This window comes from Mesoplodon bidens (genome assembly GCF_964165515.1).
Source record: "Mesoplodon bidens genome assembly, chromosome: 7".
Classification (NCBI taxonomy): domain Eukaryota; kingdom Metazoa; phylum Chordata; class Mammalia; order Artiodactyla; family Ziphiidae; genus Mesoplodon; species Mesoplodon bidens.
In genome coordinates, this window is record NC_138164.1 from 106490463 (window position 1) to 106508948 (window position 18486).

At 45.5% G+C, this 18486-nt stretch overlaps 1 protein-coding gene across 2 annotated transcripts; it reads left to right on the top strand.

Annotated features, from left to right (window-relative positions):
• The first annotated feature begins 11968 nt into the window (after positions 1-11968).
• Positions 11969-16813, top strand: TMEM216 (transmembrane protein 216). 2 transcript variants are annotated; one of them, XM_081239365.1, is made up of 5 exons: positions 11969-12055; positions 12621-12722; positions 13290-13382; positions 15760-15961; positions 16226-16813. In XM_081239365.1, exons 3-5 carry the CDS (start codon positions 13337-13339, stop codon positions 16239-16241), a joined length of 264 nt encoding a protein of 87 aa, XP_081095491.1. In that variant the 5' UTR covers positions 11969-12055; positions 12621-12722; positions 13290-13336; the 3' UTR covers positions 16242-16813. The 2 variants fall into 2 exon arrangements, with proteins under 2 accessions (XP_081095491.1, XP_081095490.1); XM_081239364.1 differs by having other exon boundaries at positions 11983-12041.
• The last annotated feature ends 1673 nt before the right edge of the window (positions 16814-18486 follow it).

An 18486-nucleotide genomic window follows, 5' to 3' on the forward strand; every position in this document is an offset into this window, starting at 1 on the left:
CCGGTGAACACACAGGGCTTTCAGCTGCAAGCTCGGGGGTTTCTTACTGGGAACAAGGTGAAACAGGTCGACTGAGGCTTATCAAACTCACGGTGTAGCTGCAGACCATGTAGTCCCTGAGTGGATTAAGGTGATCGGCCCCCATTCTATTTGCGTAGCAGAGGAAAGTGGAAGAAAAAACATCTAGAGATGCTCTAATTTTTTTATACGCAATTTCTGGATCTAATAAAAATTACTAGCAAGTCAAGAGATATTATGTAAAACCAGAGCAAAAGTAGAAAATAGAAACAGGTGAGCCAAATATTGGAGAAAGTTGACAAGGACTTTAAACTATGATTGATATGCTCAAGAAATAGAGGGAAATATGGAGGAAATAGATTAAATATTTAAACTACACCTAGGGACTTCTCATAATGGCTAAGATGCTTGGGAATGACCCCTCCACAAACAACAACGGTAAAATCTGGACATAATACGAAAAACAGCTACTTGAAGACACTGGAGAATGAAGGGAAGCAGAATGTTTGGTGGGGAGTTCACACTCAGAAGAGGATTGTGCAGAGAAAGGTCCCTGTTTTTGCTGCTTGTAACTTAGCAGCTGACAAAGTGGTAGGTACAATATGCTGGTGGAAAATCACAGTACGAGTACTGAGCCAGGGCAACTGAAGCCCCTGGAGGGAAAGATGGGAGTCTCAGAAGGGAAGAGCCAGAGAGGGGAATCCCCAAGTTCTGTCTGCCCACATCTCTGCCCAAACTCTGGACCACAAATGTGCCGATCAGACTCAAGGCAGCTCAGCTAAAGACTGAAAATCTAAACTAAGATTGGAGCTGCCACCCCGTAACTGTGATTTGCACTGTATACCCACCCAAGCTCATTGCCTAATAAAAGAACCATCACTCTTTGGAGACAAATAATAGAAACCAGGGTCTCCACAGTTTAACACTGAAAACTGACACCAACACTGAGGTGATCCAGATACTGGAATTAACATACCAGGATATTAAAGCAGCAATGAAAGTATGTTCTCAGTGAATAAGAAGATGGGCAACCTACCTACCTGAGCATAGAAACAAATGACTTTTGAAAAATAGAAACGCCGGAAATAAGTCACAGTAACTGAAAATTTTTAAATTAAATGGATGGATTTAACAGCAAAAGAGGTGGTTACAAAATGGGTCAATGAACTAGAAGATAAACCAATAGAAATTACCCATGCTGTAGGACAAAGGAAAAAAGGATTTTTAAAAAAGACTCACAGACCAGTTAGATAAGGTCAAACAGTCTGACAGATATGTGATTGGAGTCCTAGGAAGAGAGCAGAAAAAAATATTTCAAAAACAGTCAACAATTTCCCAAATTTGATGAAAGAAATTTACAGATTTTAGATACTCCACAAAGCCACCTTGATTAACACCGAAAGGCCACATCTAGGAACGTGATACTCAAATCACTGAAAGCTAAAGATGAAGAGCAAATCTTGAAAGCAAGAGAAAAACAACACACCACATACAGAGGAACAACAATTAACAGCTGCCTTCTCACCAGAAATCAGAGGCCAGAGGAGAGTGTAACAACATCTCTAAAATGCTACAAGAAAAAGAAGGTCAACTCAGAAATCTAAATTTACCAAAAATATACTTCAGGAAAGAAGTTGAGGGCTTCCCTGGTGGCGCAGTGGTTGGGAGTCCGCCTGCCGATGCAGGGGACACGGGTTCGTGCCCTGGTCTGGGAAGATCCCACGTGCCGCGGAGCAGCTGGGCCCGTGAGCCATGGCCGCTGAGCCTGCCCAGCGGGAGAGGCCACAACAGTGAGAGGCCCGCATACCGCAAAAAAAAAAAAAAAAAGAAGTTGAAATAAAGACGTTTTCAGATAAAACTAAGAGAATTCATTGCCAACAATCCTACGCTGTAAGAAATGTTAAAGGTGTTATTTGGCTTGAAGGGGAGTGATAACAGAGGGAAACTCAGATCCTCAGAAAGAGATGGAGCACATCAGAAATAGTATCTGAGTAAATATAAAGACTTTTTAAATGTTTTTCCTATTTTTTATAATACATATGAATATAAGATGCACACTTTTTTCAAGTACACAGAATATTCGGTATAAGCCGCATGCTGAGCCATAAAACAATTCTCAGTACGTTTAAAGGAATAACTTAAAAGGATAAAGAGTATGTTCTTTGACAATAATGGAATTGAGTTAGAAATTAGTAACAATAAGATAGCTTGGTGGTTCAGTCTAAGTCCAATCAGGAGATAGAACCACCCAGTAATTTAAGCATGGCAGGGTTAATAAATAGAATCATTAAATTATAAGAGGAGAACTATAAAGATGTAAAGAGAACTCTAAAAGGGTACCTGAGGGCTGAGGACAAACCATAGGTCCCCCACTCCCAAGGCTGGGGTTCAGACCTCATGGCAGCCTACTGGGTGGTGGACAGGTTCACTGGTTTGCCCAGGCCAGAGCTGGTTCACAGTTGCCAGGCAAGAAACAACCCTCCAGGACACAGGCAAGCTGAGGCTGATGGGCAGGCGCACAGGGAACGTAGGGACACAACCTATAGGCACCAAGCCCAGAGCACACATTTTCCACATAGGGAGGATCCCAAGAAACAACCCTCCAGGGCACAAGGTGAGCCAAGGCTGTTGGGCAGGTGCACCAAAAGAGTTGGAGTGCCCTGTGTGCTCAAGGCCTGGAGTGTATGATGTCCACGCAGGGCATGGAGGACCATGGGAATCTACCCTCTGGGGAGAAAAGCCAAGGTTGGTGAGCAGACACGTGGAACTGGGGCACCACTGTGCATACACGCTGTCCATGCCTGGAGGGCTTCGGGAAAAACAATCCAGGGCATAGATAAACAAGGCTGAGGGGGCAAGTGCACAGAGTTAGGGAGTTGCCACGGGTGCAAGGCCTGGAGCGTGCAGTGTCCTTGACAGGAGGGCCACAGCAAAGTGGTCACCGGGTGTGGACCAGGTTTGCGAGGTTGCCGAGGGAGCGCCTCTCTTGGCATGTGGCTGGAGGAGAGCACCACCCGATATTCTAGATGTCCCCTTACACAGTGTACTTGCACCCCTAGTAGACCACAGCGCAGCGCGTGAGCAAGGAAAAGCAAACCAGAACTCACTGGAGCCAGGAAGACAAGCCCTTTCCTTCCTTCAGTATCCCTCCAGCACCCTCTACTGATAGAGAGTGCTCACTGTAAGGGAGAAATGCTGATTCCAGTACCGCTATCACAGGACAGGTTCTGCAGGTGAATGTGGAGCTAATGTCCATCTTTTCTCATGCACCATTCTACACATATTTGAACTTCCGTATTCCTACTAACAACGTATATCTATCCTTCTTAAAAGTGACGTTCTCACCCCTCCCCAAAAATGAGAAGACATACAGTCCCAACAGTCACTGTATCCATTACTGACTGTATTAATTACTCCACAAACTTTGTCGTGGTCCCACTAAATGTTCTATTACCTAAAGATTAAATTATAAAGTTGGGGCTTCCCTGGTAGTGCAGTGGTTAAGAATCCGCCAGCCAATGCAGGGGACATGGGTTCGAGCCCTGGTCTGGGAAGATCCCACATGCCACGGAGCAACTAAGCCCATGCGCCACACCTACTGAGCCTGCACTCTAGAGCCCGTGAGCCACAACTGTTGAGCCCATATGCCACAACTGCTGAGCCCGTGTTCCACAACTACTGAAGCCCGTGTGCCTAGAGCCCGTGCTCCACAACAAAAGAAGCCACTGCAATGAGAAGCCTGCGCACACAACGAAGAGTAGCCCCCGCTCGCCACAACTAGAGAAAGCCTACATGCAGCAATGAAGACCCTACGCAGCCAAATATACATAAGTAAAATATAAATAAATTTATTTTAAAAAAATTACAAAGTTGACCTCCAACAAATTGTAAATAGAGAAGTAAAAAGGAGAAAGTGGTCAGTATATACAAATAAACACATGCATACAAGAAGCAAAGAAACATACACAAAGCTACCACAGCCCTCGTTTTTGTAACTGTTCACAAGGTCATAGTTAATATCCATGGCTTTCTTCTTCAATTGCCCATTCCATATTTCCTTTGCCCTCAGCTAGAGCTTCTGCTGCTGCTCCGGGATCTTTAACTGGTAGAGTGACCCAAACCCCCATTCCTAAATGATCTGAGTCCTACTTCTGGGGGCGGCCATGGATATACTAATAGGTGCCCCAGAGAATCCTCTGGGCTCCAGACATAGTCCTCCTTGCCTCCATTGTGTAGCAGCAGCCCAATTTCCCCTTGGGACTCAGATCAGTCATTCCAACCAGTAGGTTGGAACCCCCTCCCCTTTTGGGGGGGCATTGGTTTAGTGGCATAAGGACCCCAAATGGGCCAGGTGGCAATCTCATTTTCCAATTCAGTGGTACCATTGTTGTGTCCCCTTATGGAATATTACTCACTTGGGAACTAAGATCTCCAAATCAGCAGGCTCAAATTTTTCAGGATAAGAGGCAAAAACTCTGTAGGTGGGTTATTAGGTATAATAGTGAGAGGAGTCATTCCTCTCCCACCCTTGATTCCTGGACCCATGTGTGCTGGCCAGGGGGTTGACAGTACCATATAATAGTCTCTGATTCAAAGACATACTTCATTCTGTAAATCAGAAGCCCCATCCTTTCAGGGTGTTGTCTCCCAACTGGTGCCATAACTGAGTCTTCAGTAAACCATTCTACTTTTCAATTAAACCACCTTATTCCAGGTGACAAAGTATGTGTAGTAAGACCAGTTATTTCCATAGGCATAAGCCCATTGCCACACTTCCTTTGCTGTGAAATGAGGATCTTGGTCAGATGCAATGCTGTGCAGAATGCCCTGAGGAACACACCATGTCTCTGTTGGGAGGACCCCAGGAAACTTCACTTTTATGAAGTGACCCAAGGCTGGTGGGCGGATTACAGAGGAACTGGGGCACTGCCGCAGGGGCAGAGTCTGGAGAGTGTGGTGTCCACACCAGAAAATCCCTGGGAAACAACCCTTTGGGGTGCAGCAAGCTAAGGCTGGCGGGCAGGGGTACATAGGGGATCAGGATGCTGCTGCAGGTGTGAGGCAGAGGCAAGGTGATCACCTAAGAGATCAGTGAGCCCCACACCCCCTCGGCATGCAGCTGGGCAGAGCACCAGTGGAAGTCCCCACACACATGCATCTCGGATGGACTGTGCAGCAGGAGCAAGAAAAATCAAAACACGGCACGCTGGAACCAGGAAGAAAAGCCCCTTTCTTCCTGCAGTGTTCGTCTAGTGCCCGTACTGACAGAGCCTAACACTGTGCTTGCTGTAACGGAGAAACGCATCCAGACGAGTCCATTCGCACAGAACGGGTGCGGAAGTGTTTGTCCGGAGCTGAGGAGCAATACGTTGGTAACTGCCACACTAGGAAACCATTACATACTTACAAGTTAAATAATACGCTTGTAAATAACCATCGATCAAGGAAGAAACCATAAGAGAAATTAGGAAGCACTTTGAACTACATCGTGATGAAAATACATTTTAAATGCATATGATGCAGCTTTCATTAGAAAAGAAGAAAGATCTAAAACCAACGGTCTAAGTTTTCACGTTAAACTAGAAAAAGAGCAAATTAAGCCCAAAGTAAGTAGATAGAAAGAAGGCTAAATGTACAACCAGAAAAAAACCAAAACATGGGTAAATAATAGAGAAAAATATATGAAACTAAAAGTTAATTCTTTGAAAAGTTAGTTGATTAATCTTCAGCTAGACTGACCAAGTGGAGTTTATCCCAGGAATGTAAGGTTGGTTTAACGTCTAAAATTCAGGCACTTCCCTGGCAGTCCAGTGGTTAAGACTCTGCTTCCACTGCAGGGGGCACAGGTTCCATCCCTGGTCGGGGAACTAAGATCCTCCATGCTGCATGGCGCAGCAAAAAAAAAAAAAAAAAAAAAAAACCTAAAAATCAATGAGTGAAATTCACCGAATCAGTAGAATAAAGGGGAAAAAACATTTGATCATTCATTAGCTGTATCTGTGACAAAATTCAACACTCATTCATGATAAAAATTCTCTGCAAACTAAGAATAGTTAGCATGTACCAAAATTCCAGACTCCAGAAGGAAGCAGGTGTTCAGCATAAACCACATAGTTTGTACTAACATTTTAGAGACAGTGAGCTACTTTGGATTGGTGGAAACCCTTCTGAAATACAAGTTCCCAGACACCAGGCAAAGGCCAACCTTGCAAGTAGGACTTTCTAAGGATAGCAGTCTCAGGCCTGCTATGACAACTCTTTTCTGTTCAATATCACAACCATATTGGTTTTTTCCAGGAAGGCAAGGTTGATTATACCTTTGCAAATCAATGTAATTCATAACATAAGCAGAATAAAGGGAGGAAAGCATATGATCATCTCAACAGATGCAGAGACAGTATTCAATAAAATGTATCAGGGACTTCCCTGGTGGCGCAGTGGTTGGGAATCCGCCTGACAATGCAGGGGACATGGGTTCGAGCCCTGGTCCGGGAAGATCCCACATGCTGTGGAGCAACTAAGCCCGTGTGCCACAACTGCTGAGACTGCACTCTAGAGCCTGAGAGCCACAACTACTGGGCTCACGTGCCACACTACTGAAGCCTGCGTGCCTAGAGCCCGTGCTCCACAACAAGAGAAGCCACCACAATGAAAAGCCCAAGCACCGCAATGAAGAGTAGCCCCTGCTCACCACAACTAGAGAAAGCCCGCGCGCAGCCACGAAGACCCAACGCAGCCAAAAATAAAATAAATTTATTAAATAAATAAATACTTTCCCCTGATGTTAGGAGTAAGACAAGAATATCCATTATCACCACTTCTATTCAACATTATACTGAAGGTCCTGGCCAGTGCAATAAGGTAATAAAAAGAAATTGAAGGTACAGGGATTGAAAAGGAAGAAGTAAAACTATACTTTCTGATAATGTGATATTACGTACATTAAAACTCAAAAGAATCATAAAAGCCTACTAGAAATAATTGATTTACCAAGGGCACTGGATGTTGGGAGAGGCAGCCTGCCTTGGGCCCTAGCATCCCTGCACACTTTTTTTTTTTTTTACAAATTTATTTATTTTATTTATTTATTTTTGGCTGCATTGGGTCTTCATTGCTGCACGCGGGCTTTCTCTAGTTGCGGCGAGTGGGGGCTACTCTTCGTTGTGGTGCGTGGGCTTCTCATTGCAGTGGCTTCTCTTTTTGTGGAGCACGGGCTCTAGGCATGTGGGCTTCAGTAGCTGTAGCACATGGGCTCAGTAGTTGTGGCTTGTGGGCTCTAGAGCACAGGCTCAGTAGTTGTGGTGCATGGGCTTAGATGCTCCACGGCATGTGGAATCTTCCTGGACCAGGGCTCGAACCCGTGTCCCCTGCATTGGCAGGCAGGTTCTTAACCACTGTGCCACCAGGGAAGCCCCTGCACGTTGTTTTTTTGTTTTTTTTGTGTTTTTGTTTTTAACTTTTTTTTTTCTTTTTTCGGTACGCGGGCCTTTCACTGTTGTGGCCTCTCCCGTTGTGGAGCACAGGCTCCGGACGTGCAGGCTCAGCGGCCACGGCTCACGGGCCCAGCCACTCCGCGGCATGTGGGATCTTCTCGGACCGGGGCATGAACCTGTGTCCCCTGCATCGGCATGCGGACTCTCAACCACTGCGCCACCAGGGAAGCCCCTAACTTTTTATTTTATATTGGAGTATAGGTGATTAACAATGTTGCATTAGTTTCAGGTGTACAGTAAAGTGATTCAGTTATACATATACATGTAGCTATTCTTTTCCAAATTCTTTTCCCATTTAGGTTATTACATAACATTGAGCAGAGTTCCCTGTGCTATACAGTAGATCTTGTTGGTTATCCATTTTTTTTTATTTCTTATTTTTTCAATTTTCTCTATAGTTTACTATTAAGTCAAAAGAAAAAAAAATTTTTTTTAAATAGAAGCATCATAAACCTTTTCCTTCTCCTATTTCCTGGGTCTTTTTTTTTTTTTTTTTCACACACACACTGTATTTTATTTTTACAAGAGATAAACAGACTGACACCAAGCATTGTAAATGGATGACCACAACAAAAGCAACAATGATCTGCACGTTGTTTTTGCTGAAAACTCCATAACGAAAGGCCTGTCTCCTGACACTGAGCACAGAGGCAATTAGGTAGGCCAAGGCCACCACAGTGTGACTACAGTGTAATTGTTCCCTCCCCCAGAGTAGGGGGAGCCTAGCTTATTTGCTGCTTTTGCTAAAAAAAGTTCTGAGCCCTTGGCCCTGGGCTCCTCAGATGTGGCAATAACCCACTGTGTGCACCACCATTGGGGTTCACTGTGTCACTCATAGGACTTGGGTACTGGGGAAACAGGCTGCCATGATGATGCTCCTGCTGTTTGCTGTGCTATGAGTAGTTCAATCTTATTGCCTACTTATAGCACCTGTGGAGTTGTGGCATGTTAATCCTTGCCATCCTCTATGACAGGGGTCAGCAAAGTTTTTCTTAAAGGGCCAGATAGTAAGTATTTAAGCCCATGGGCCACATAGTCTCTGTTGCAACTATTTAACTTAGCATGAAAGCCTGTAGCATGAATGCAGCTGTATACAAAATGTAAATCTGTGGGTGTGCCTGTGTTCCCCCAAAAAACTTTACTTACAAAAGGAAACAGCTGGCCCACCTTCCTTTTAGAGTTGGACATCTGAGGTTCACAGAAGGAACGTGCCTAACCCCTGTCTAGCAGGCAGTGGAGGCAGATGTGCTGGCTCCAGAGCCCTTTCCACCCCTCCCAGGCTTGCTGTGTGCCTTGCTCCGCTGACACTAAAGAAAGCCCCTCAGGCTTGCAGTTCAGTTCCAAGGGGAGGCACAAGCGGAGATCAGAGCGCAGAGGAGAGGGGAGGGGAAGAGCTCAGATATAAATTCACCGGTTTTTCAGACTTTCACAGCTCCTGGTGGGACTTCTCCATGCATATTACTCTCTCCAGTTTCAGGGAATTGCTTCTGCTGCTTCTCCTTTCAGCCCAGAAAAAACAATCCCTGACCCCCACCTCCACCCCAACTAGCTAGGAGTACAGCACTGTCTGAAAGGTTAGTCACTCAGAATGCAAATCAAAACCACAATGAGATATCACCTCACAACTGTCAGAATGGCTATTATCAAAAAGACAACAGGGACTTCCCTGGTGGTCCAGTGGTTGAGAATCCGCATTCCAATGCAGGAGGTGCCGGTTCGATTCCTGGTCAGGGAACTAAGATCCCATATGCCACGGGGCAACTAAGCCCGCGTGCTGCAACTGGAAGATCCTGCATGCCGCAACGAAGATCCTGCAACAAAGACCTGATGCTGCCAAAAAAAAAGAGACAACAAATAACAAGCGATGTTAAGGATGTGGAGAAAAGGGAACCCTCCTGCACTGTTGGTGGCAACGTAAATTGGTGTAGCTGTTACCAACTTGAGTCCTTGAACTCCTTAATCAACAGAAATTGATAAGAAGACAGATGAGGAATTTAGGCAAAGCTTTACTGAACTCATGCTGCAGCAGGAGGGAGTGAGAACAAGAAACAGGTGCCCTTGCTCACTCCCCAAAGAGGGGGCGGGAGTGAGCTGGGTCCTTAAATAGGGTGAGGGTAGGGGTGGGTCGGGCCAGAGGGGTGGCTTTGGTGGTCTGCCCACCCCCTCGGTGGTGCTGTGTGCAGGGATCATGCGCAGTACCCTGCTTCTGCCCCCCCGCCCCCCCCCCGCCAAAAGCAGCCGTTGGGGTTTGGCCTTTTTGTATCTTATTGTTCATAATTTGTCCAAACCGTGCATGCATGCAGTTATTTTCAGTCCCTTATAGTTTCTTTGTATTCTTTTGCTCCGGGAGATGTTTGTCCACGTGCAAGCACTGCAGCAAAGGATCCCAGGTCCAAGCCACAGTGAGATATCACTTCACACCTAATAGGATAGTGATAATAACAATTTTAAAAACTGAAAATAAAAGGTGCTGATGAGGACGCAGGGAAACTGGGACCCTTGTACAGTTGCTGGTGGAATCTAAAGTGGTTACAGACACCGTGGAAAATAGGTTGACGGTTCCTCAAAAAGTTAAACATACAATTACCAAAAAACGCTAATTCCACTCCTAGATATATATTCAAAGGAACTGAAAACAGAGGCTTCCACAGACACTTCTATAACGATGTTCACTGCAGCATTTTTCTAGCCCAAAGATGGAAATCCGTGTCCACTCCTCAACAGATGGATAAACAAAATGTGGTGTACACACACACACACGAATGTTATTCAGCCATAAAAAGGAATGATGTTCTGATATATGCTACGACATGAATGAACCTTGAAAACACGCTAAATGGAATTACGCCGGACACAAAAGGACAAGTATTGTATGATTCCACTTATTTAAAATATAAAGAATAGGCAAATTCATAGACATAAAAAGTAGATTAGGGCTTCCCTGGTGGCGCAGTGGTTGGTGGTCCGCCTGCCAATGCAGGGGACACGGGTTCGTGCCCCGGTCCAGGAAGATCCCACATGCCGCGGAGCGGCTGGGCCCGTGAGCCATGGCTGCTGGGCCTGCGCATCCGGAGCCTGTGCTCCGCGGCGGGAGAGGCCGCGACAGTGAGAGGCCCGCGTAACGCAAAAAAAAAAAAAAAAAAAAAAGTAGATTAAATATGAGCAGGGGCTGGGGGGAGTGGGTGCTTAACGGTTACAGAGTTTCTGTTTGCGATGATGAAAAAGCTTCGTAAATGATGGTGATGGTTACCCAACATTGTGAATGTAATTAATGCCACTGAATTGTACACTTAAAAAAAAAATTAGTCGGGTGTGTGTGTGTGTGGGGGGGTGGAATTAGTCGGGGCTTCCCTGGTGGTAAGAATCTGCCTGCTAAAGCAAGGGACACGGATTCAAGCCCTGGCCCGGGAAGATCCCACGTGCTGCGGAGCAACTAAGCCCGTGCACCACAACTACTGAGCCTGAGCTTTAGAGCCTGCAAGCCACAATTACTGAGCCCACGTGCCATGACTACTGAAGCCTGCGCTCCTGGAACCCATGCTCCACAAGAGAAGCCAGACAATGAGTAGCACCCGCACGCCTGAGCACAACAATGAAGACCCAACACAGCCAAAAATAAAAAAATAAATAAATTTAGTTTTAAAAAAATTAGTCACTCTACTCAAATTACCTGGTTTGACTGTGCCATGTTTCCTGCCCTACCCTTACTGACAGTGGCTAACAGTCAAGTTAACCTGAGTCCACTTCAGGACCCTTCTTTCTACTCCTCTGAGTATAATAACACACTTTTACTGCTCCACATCATAAACAAGCTTCAAGGCCCAGTTTACAGACCATCTCTTGTAAACTTTTCTCAACTCCCACCGCGAATACTTTGTCTTCTCAACTCCCATACACGTCTCGGGTCACCTGGTGATCATGTTTAATCTTCCTGTCTCACTTATGCTCCTTGAAAGGAGCCTCTAGTTCAGATTAATTTTGGTGTCTTCTAACTACCTGGTTCATAAATCGGAGGCACAAAACCCCCTACTACCCTTCCCCCCCAAAAAAAAAGGCTGCTTGATAGACAAAAGACCCCAAACCCCACCGCGCATTGGCATAGCGCTGTCGTGCACACCGCTTCTCATTTTCAGACCTTTGTTAGTAAAGAGAATCTTGGGGCCGGGGCCTGTTTGCCAATCCTGCGGTCACATTACCACTACTGGCTACACTCAGACGACTCACTGTAAACCTGGGATGGGGAAGCCCAAGAGCCGCTCCCGCCCCCGGGGTCCTGAGGACAACTGCTCGGTGGGCAGCCACTGTTCTCTCTCACGTCGGCAGCCGAAACCCCAGCGAAAGCAATTTGCTGGCACGCGCGGTCGGTACCGAGACATCCCAGGCACCACGTAACCATAGAGTGAGGTAGGCGGGTAGAGAGGCCAGAATCGAGGGCCGCTCCGTCCCCAGCTTCCGGCAACGCCTCGCTGCTCCAGGAGTAGCTGTAGCCGCGTATGCAGTTTCCATGGGGACTGAAGATGGCGCCGCGAGGTGAGATTTCGGAGGTGTGTGAGTCGTTGGTCCTGCTCTCCTCAGTACCCCCCCCCCCAACCTTCTCTCCCAGTGCTCGACCTAAACCCTTCCTTCTCGGGTGTTAGGGACATCACTCCTCACTTGTTCAAAGCAGGGTTTGGCGGTCTCACCCACCCTGAGTGCCTGAAGGTCTCGAGGTGCGGGTCTCAGATACCCCCAAATCCTTGGCTGGGCCTATTCTAGGCCAGCTCAGTTGCGAATTTGCAGCGTGACTTCAAACAGGCTAGTGCTGGTCTCTGAGCCCCAATTTCCCTTCCCAAATAGTGACGAGTTAGATCTTAGAGAAGATTTGACTTTCAGCCCCAAAGCCGAAGGAGTCGAGTTTGACGGTATTCCGGAAAGAAGGGGATTGAAGGAAACCCCCCTCCACACCGTATATACACACGTACTCCTCATCAGCAATCAGAAGTGCCCCCAAGTGGCCCTTTCCACTAGCTGCGACCTCGTGTTTCCTCCAAGTTAGACACAGAACCATTGAAATAACTGAGGTTGAGCTGCCCTCCAGCCCATCTCTTTTCTCTGTGCTCATATTTTCAGGTAAACGGTTGTCCTCCACCCCCTTGGAAATCCTGTTCTTTCTGAACGGGTGGTATTATGCTACCTGTTTCCTGCTGGAACTCTTCGTATTTCTGTATAAAGGTAAGGCCTGGGGTTTGACTCCCCTTGCCCCAACAACCCTTCCCCACTTCAGCCCAGAGCCAGCTGCCACCAAAAGCCTTCTTGTTTTTCATTCTTTTCTGCCCCCTGGGGCTCCTCTTCGCTACACGGTGGAAGTCTCTTCATCAGGTGACTTCCTTGAGAATGATTTAGTAAGAAGCCCCTCGGCAATATTTTCTTGAGTTTGGGAAATGTGGACTTCTCCATTCTGACTCTCCCCCATCACCTCTTTGCTGAACTCCACTTTAAGCCCATTGGTGACCTTCAGCAGCCTGTGTACCCATGTACGTCTGATTACTGTGGAGAGCAGAGTCCCCATAGACGCTCCGAGTTAGGAGTAAAACCCTGTAATAACGAGCCTGCCTCTAACAGACGTAGCCGCACCAGGAGTTAACAGATCCTGCAGCAGGTTAACAGATCCTGCCCACATCTCGATAAGTAGTTCATGGAACGCTGATAAGACTCGTGTTCTCTTTATTCCCAGGTGTGGGGGAGTTCTTGTGTGTATTGTTCTATGTTGTTTGCAAGCTCTGACTTTTGTATTGGCAGGTCTCCTGCTACCATATCCAACAGCCAATCTAGTACTGGATGTGGTGATGCTCTTCCTTTATCTTGGAATTGAAGTAATTCGACTATTTTTTGGTGAGTGTTGTCCAGAGAATATTTCCATTCCTTATGAGATGAGCTGGTATCTGTAACCTGATTAACAAGGAAAAGTTTCAATACATAACCTAGGCTCACCATAAGAGATTGGATCTGGTGGTATATCCTGTTACCCCCCCTCTCTGAAGTTTCAAGCTGCTTCATATTTTGGGTCAGGATTTATCTGTCTGTTGCTCTGCAGGGCCAGAAGTAGGTGGTGACATGAGATATTAGATAATTCCTTCCCAGTTGTCTAACTGCTACAAGAGTTCCTGGTTCCTCTCACTGGTTTGCTTGGGAGAATAGATTCAGTTGTAACTCCATGTCCAGAGCAGTAGACGCCTATCTAGGGCAGTAGACGCCTGCACAGGTCAGCACTAAGATCCCCTCCACTTCTCTGAATAAGGATTTCTCTAGGACAAGTTTTATATCCCCAGAAATACAGAGCAAGCCCTTATTAGTTAGAATATCTCATCCTTGAAAACGGTGTTAAAACACACACTGAGGGGAAAAAAATAGTTTCAACATATATAACAAAGGATAAAGAAGGCTCACATAAAGTGCTAAGAAAAAAACCTAGTTTTAAAAATTAGCAAGGGGATTGACATATATACACTATTGATACTATGTATAAAATAGATAACTAATGAGAACCTACTGTAGAGCGCAGGGAACTCTACTCAATGCTCTTTGGTGACCAAAATGGGAAGAAGATCCAAAAAAGAGGCGATATATGTATATGTATAGCTGATTCACTTTGCTGTACAGTAGAAACTAACACAACATTGTAAAGTAACTATACTCCAATAAAAATTTAAAAAAAATTATCACTAGCAAAAAAAAAGAAACAATTAGCAAGGGACGCTAATGGGCAATTCACATAAGAATAATTACAAAGGACCAATACACATGATAAAATGCCCAGACTCACTAACAAAAAGCAAATTGAAAAAACAAGATAACATTTTCACCCATCAGATTAAAAAGGTTTCCAAATTCCCAGTATTCGAATGGCTGTGAGGAACAGGTCTCTATGATCTCACACTCTTGTGGGTATTTATATTCCCATACCCTTTGGGAATATAAATTAGTACAACCTTTTTGCTAATAGTTTTACCAGGTAAAATTCGTATTCTTAGACCTAACAATTTCCCTTCCAAAACTGGTTGAAAAAGACAGATACTTCTACAGATATGCTAAGATATCTGTATGAGAATGTTTATTGCCATGTATTTTTTTTTATAAATCTATTATTTTTTAAATTTTATTTATTTTTGGCTGTGTTGGGTCTTCGTTGCTGCGCGCGGGCCTTCTCTAGTTGTGGTGAACGGGGCCTACTCTGCGTTGTGGTGCGTGGGCTTCTCATTGCGGTGGCTTCTCTTGTTGCGGAGCACAGGCTCTAGGTGCGCGGGTTTCAGTAGTTGTGGCACATGGGCCCAGTAGTCGTGGTTCACGGGCTCTAGAGCACAGGCTCAGTAGTTGTGGCGCACGGGCTTAGTTGCTCCACGGTATGTGGGATCTTCCCGGACCAGGGCTCGAACCCATGTCCCCTGCATTGGCAGGTGGATTCTTAACCACTGTGCCACCAGGGAAGCCCCTGCCATGTATTTTTTAACATCAAAACATTAGAAACAACCTAAACATCTATCAGTACAGGATTAGTTAAATAAATTATGGCATTGGTTCAGTGAAATTGTTCATAGCCATTAAAAAAGGGTAAGGTAGTTATGTGTGGAAAGATGTCTAACTATGTTAAATGGTTAAATAAGTTGCAAAACAGTATGCAGAGTATGATTCTATTTTGAGAATAATAAATAGTAATATATGACCATACACATAAAAAAGTCTGAAACAGTATACATCATTCTGTAATAATGGCTATCTCTAAGGGCTGAGTCATGTGGTCTTTTAGTTTCTGTATTTTCTAAAATGATTTTTTATATACTGTTTTCTATTTTTTGGCTGCCCCGTACAGCATGTGGGATCTTAATTCCCCAACCAGGGATCAAATCCATGCTCCCTGCAGTGGAAACCTGGAGTCTTAACCACTGGACTGCCAGGGAACTCTGTATTTTCTATATTAACTGAAAAGTTTTCAATGATTATATATTATTTTTATGATTTACAAAAGTTTTCCTCAAATAAAGAGCCCATTGTCCCTTGACTGGGAGCCAGACTGGAAGCAGGACCTTTCGGCGAATGACTGCAATCCAAAGCCTCTAGTTTTTAACGCAGTGGGACGGCATTTATAAATCTGCACATCCCCATTCAGGAGCGTTTTCCTCTGCTTGCCAGTCCATCCCATCCCACCCGCCTTTCCTCTGAGGCCAAGGAAAGCAGGCCACTTGGAGGTGACTCCATGGGCTGTGTCTGACAGGTACAAAGGGAAACCTCTGCCAACGAAAGATGCCGCTTGGTATTAGCATGGCCTTGACCTTCCCATCTGCCATGATGGCCTCCTATTACATGCTGCTGCAGACCTACGTGCTCCGTCTGGAAGCCATCCTGAACGGCATCTTGCTCTTCTTCTGTGGCTCAGAGGTGCTGCTTGAGGTGCTCACCCTGGCTGCTTTCTCCAGGTACTGCTGCTGAGGGACCATTTCCTACCACCTGAGGGTTGGATTCCCATCCCAGGGGGGTATTCATTGTTTGTCTAAAGCCTGAGGGGTCTAGAAGATTTTTAAGGGCAAACAGGGTGTCCGTGGGACTGCCTTTCCCACTTAGGGTAGACATTCTCCTTGTTCTTTGGGGCCAAGAGGCTTGGAATATAGAACAGTTCCAGCCAGCTGCTCTTATTCACTGGTCTTTTAACATTTTCTTTCTTTCTTTCTTTCTGCCATCAGTATGGACAGGATTTGAAGTACAAAAATTTCAGCCAGCAGCCCTCACAGGCTGAGACCACACATACCTCTGGTACTTAGCCATACCAGTGAGAAATGGTGGGTCAAGTTGTCCTGGGAAAGGTTGCAGCTTTTCCTCAGCCCAGACACCTTGGGGAACAAACCAAGCATAAGGCCACTGGGCACCATCTTCTAAACCAGGATCATCAGTTCAAGAGACTCTTCTACACTCCAGTATAGGGAGGGGCAAGGCTGTCGCCATCCTGGCCCTTCTCAGAACCAATTACTTCCCTTCTGACCTCAAGTTTTCCTCTTTGATCGTCGTGGGCAGAGCATCTTGTGTGGACCGTGTAGGCTCCTTGGGCTTCCAGCAGGACTTGAGCTGCACACTCCCTGTGTGTGCTGTGCCCCACGCCCTGCAGGAGCACGGGGCACCTCAGGAGGGTGTGCTCCCAGAGGGATGCAAAAGCCGCTCATCCCATTTCTCAGAGACTGAGCTCCAGAACTTTCTCTGGAGCTCATGGTGTTATTTTTCTACTCTCATCATGAAACAAAACATTATTTTATAATAAAGATGTATTTTCTGTGGCAGAGGTTGTAGTAGCCTTTTCCTCACGGCACCCGTCCCTAGAATTTCTTCCACTTTAAGAGAAACCCAGCGGTTTGTTCTCGGCTGTGCTTGGTGATTCAGTGTGGACACAGAGGCAGTGATGAAGGTGTCCCACTGAGTTTCTTCCCACAGCTCCAGCCTCAATTAATCCCTAAAGGCCCTGCCAGCTTCTGTGTCTTCTTCAGATCTGTCATGCTGACTGCTCACATTCTTCACCTCTGCCCCAAAGCCAGCATCTTGTCTCTCATTCCTCTTACAGATAATAGTCATCTTTCCAGGGTGAGGCATGAGTAATTGGAAGAAACATATTCTAAACTTACTAATATTTTTTGGTCATTTGTTTTAACACTTCAAGTTAATGTAAAAGGAACACATACTTTTATTCTTTAAGCTGGAGGCATGTTGCCCTAAATGAGTGAATCATTCCCTTCTCCAAGTAACCGTCTTTAAAACTGTTTCTCATCTTGCATGATAGCAGCCATTTTTTTAGCCCCAAGAAGCCATAACAGAAGCCACTTTAGGAAACCTTGAGCCATATGGCCCATCTGCTATCAGGTGACCCCTAGAATATCTGCTCTTACTCAAGTAAAAAGTAATTGGCCTTTAAGAATGTCATGCTGGTTTTTAACTGCTTGTTTCCTGTGATCAGGCTCATTCTCATCCTATGTAGGTCTCCACTTTCCAAAGCACTGATGCTTTTTCTTATTTCCTAACCCTCTTTCCAAAGCACTGATGCTTTTTCTTATTTCCTAACCCTCCGTGTCCTTGCCTAAGAGCTGCCTTTGGGGTCCATCCAAAGACTATTAGTAGGTCTGATTAAGCATGAAACAGTAACAAAAAACCCAATAGGAACTTCCCTGACATTTCAATCACATATCCCACTAATACCTTAATTTTCTGCTGCTTCTCACACTGCTTGTTTGTCTAGCCCTGCTTTGAAAAAATCGCTGGCATCAAACTGGAGAACTCATTCTCCATGGCCTCTCTATTTCATTTAGAGTTTCATTGGTTAAGGTCCCCCTCCCAGCAACACAGAAAAATGAGTGGGAGGCTCAGTTGAAAGTTTAGAGGTGGCTTATAATTCAAAGGGGCTTTAGAGATCAACTTAATCTCATCCCCAGCTTGGCAGGTTTAGAGATGAGGAAGTAACACAGCCAAGCATCATACAACTGGTTACTAACTTGTTAGAAACTTTGTCTTATGTGTCTCGATCTGGATCAAGTAAATTCCATTCCTGAACAGGTACCACGTGAGTATAAGAATGAATGATTGAAAATGGGGCTTAGAACAGGAAGTCTTCACATTTTCTTCATGGGTATCTGGAAGCTTAGCGCATTGTGTTTCCCAGGCGTGGCTCCATAGATGCTCATTCTTCTTATTTTTATTATTTTATTATTATTTTTTTGGCCGCGCCATGCAGCTTGCAGGATCTTGGTTCCCTGACCAGGGATCGAACCCGTGCCCCCTGCAGTGGAAGCGTGGAGTCTTAACCACTGGACCGCCAGGGAAGTCCCATAAATGCTCATTCTTCTTGATGCTTGTTGGAGCCAGCTGTGTGGATGCAGTTAGTCACACCAGAGTAGAACATCATACAACAGAAACTGAGGCAGTGGAGGATGGGAATGAGCACAGCTAGTCTTTCAGGGTTAACGTG

Excerpts from the sequence above, each read along its gene's own strand:
- TMEM216 (XM_081239364.1), top strand. The coding sequence starts at position 12,005 with ATGCAGTTTCCATGGGGACTGAAGATGGCGCCGCGAG. Across the intron at positions 12,042-12,620 it reads ACTGAAGATGGCGCCGCGAG|GTAAACGGTTGTCCTCCACC; the intron begins GTGAGATTTCGG and ends TCATATTTTCAG. Across the intron at positions 13,383-15,759 it reads AGTAATTCGACTATTTTTTG|GTACAAAGGGAAACCTCTGC; the intron begins GTGAGTGTTGTC and ends TGTGTCTGACAG.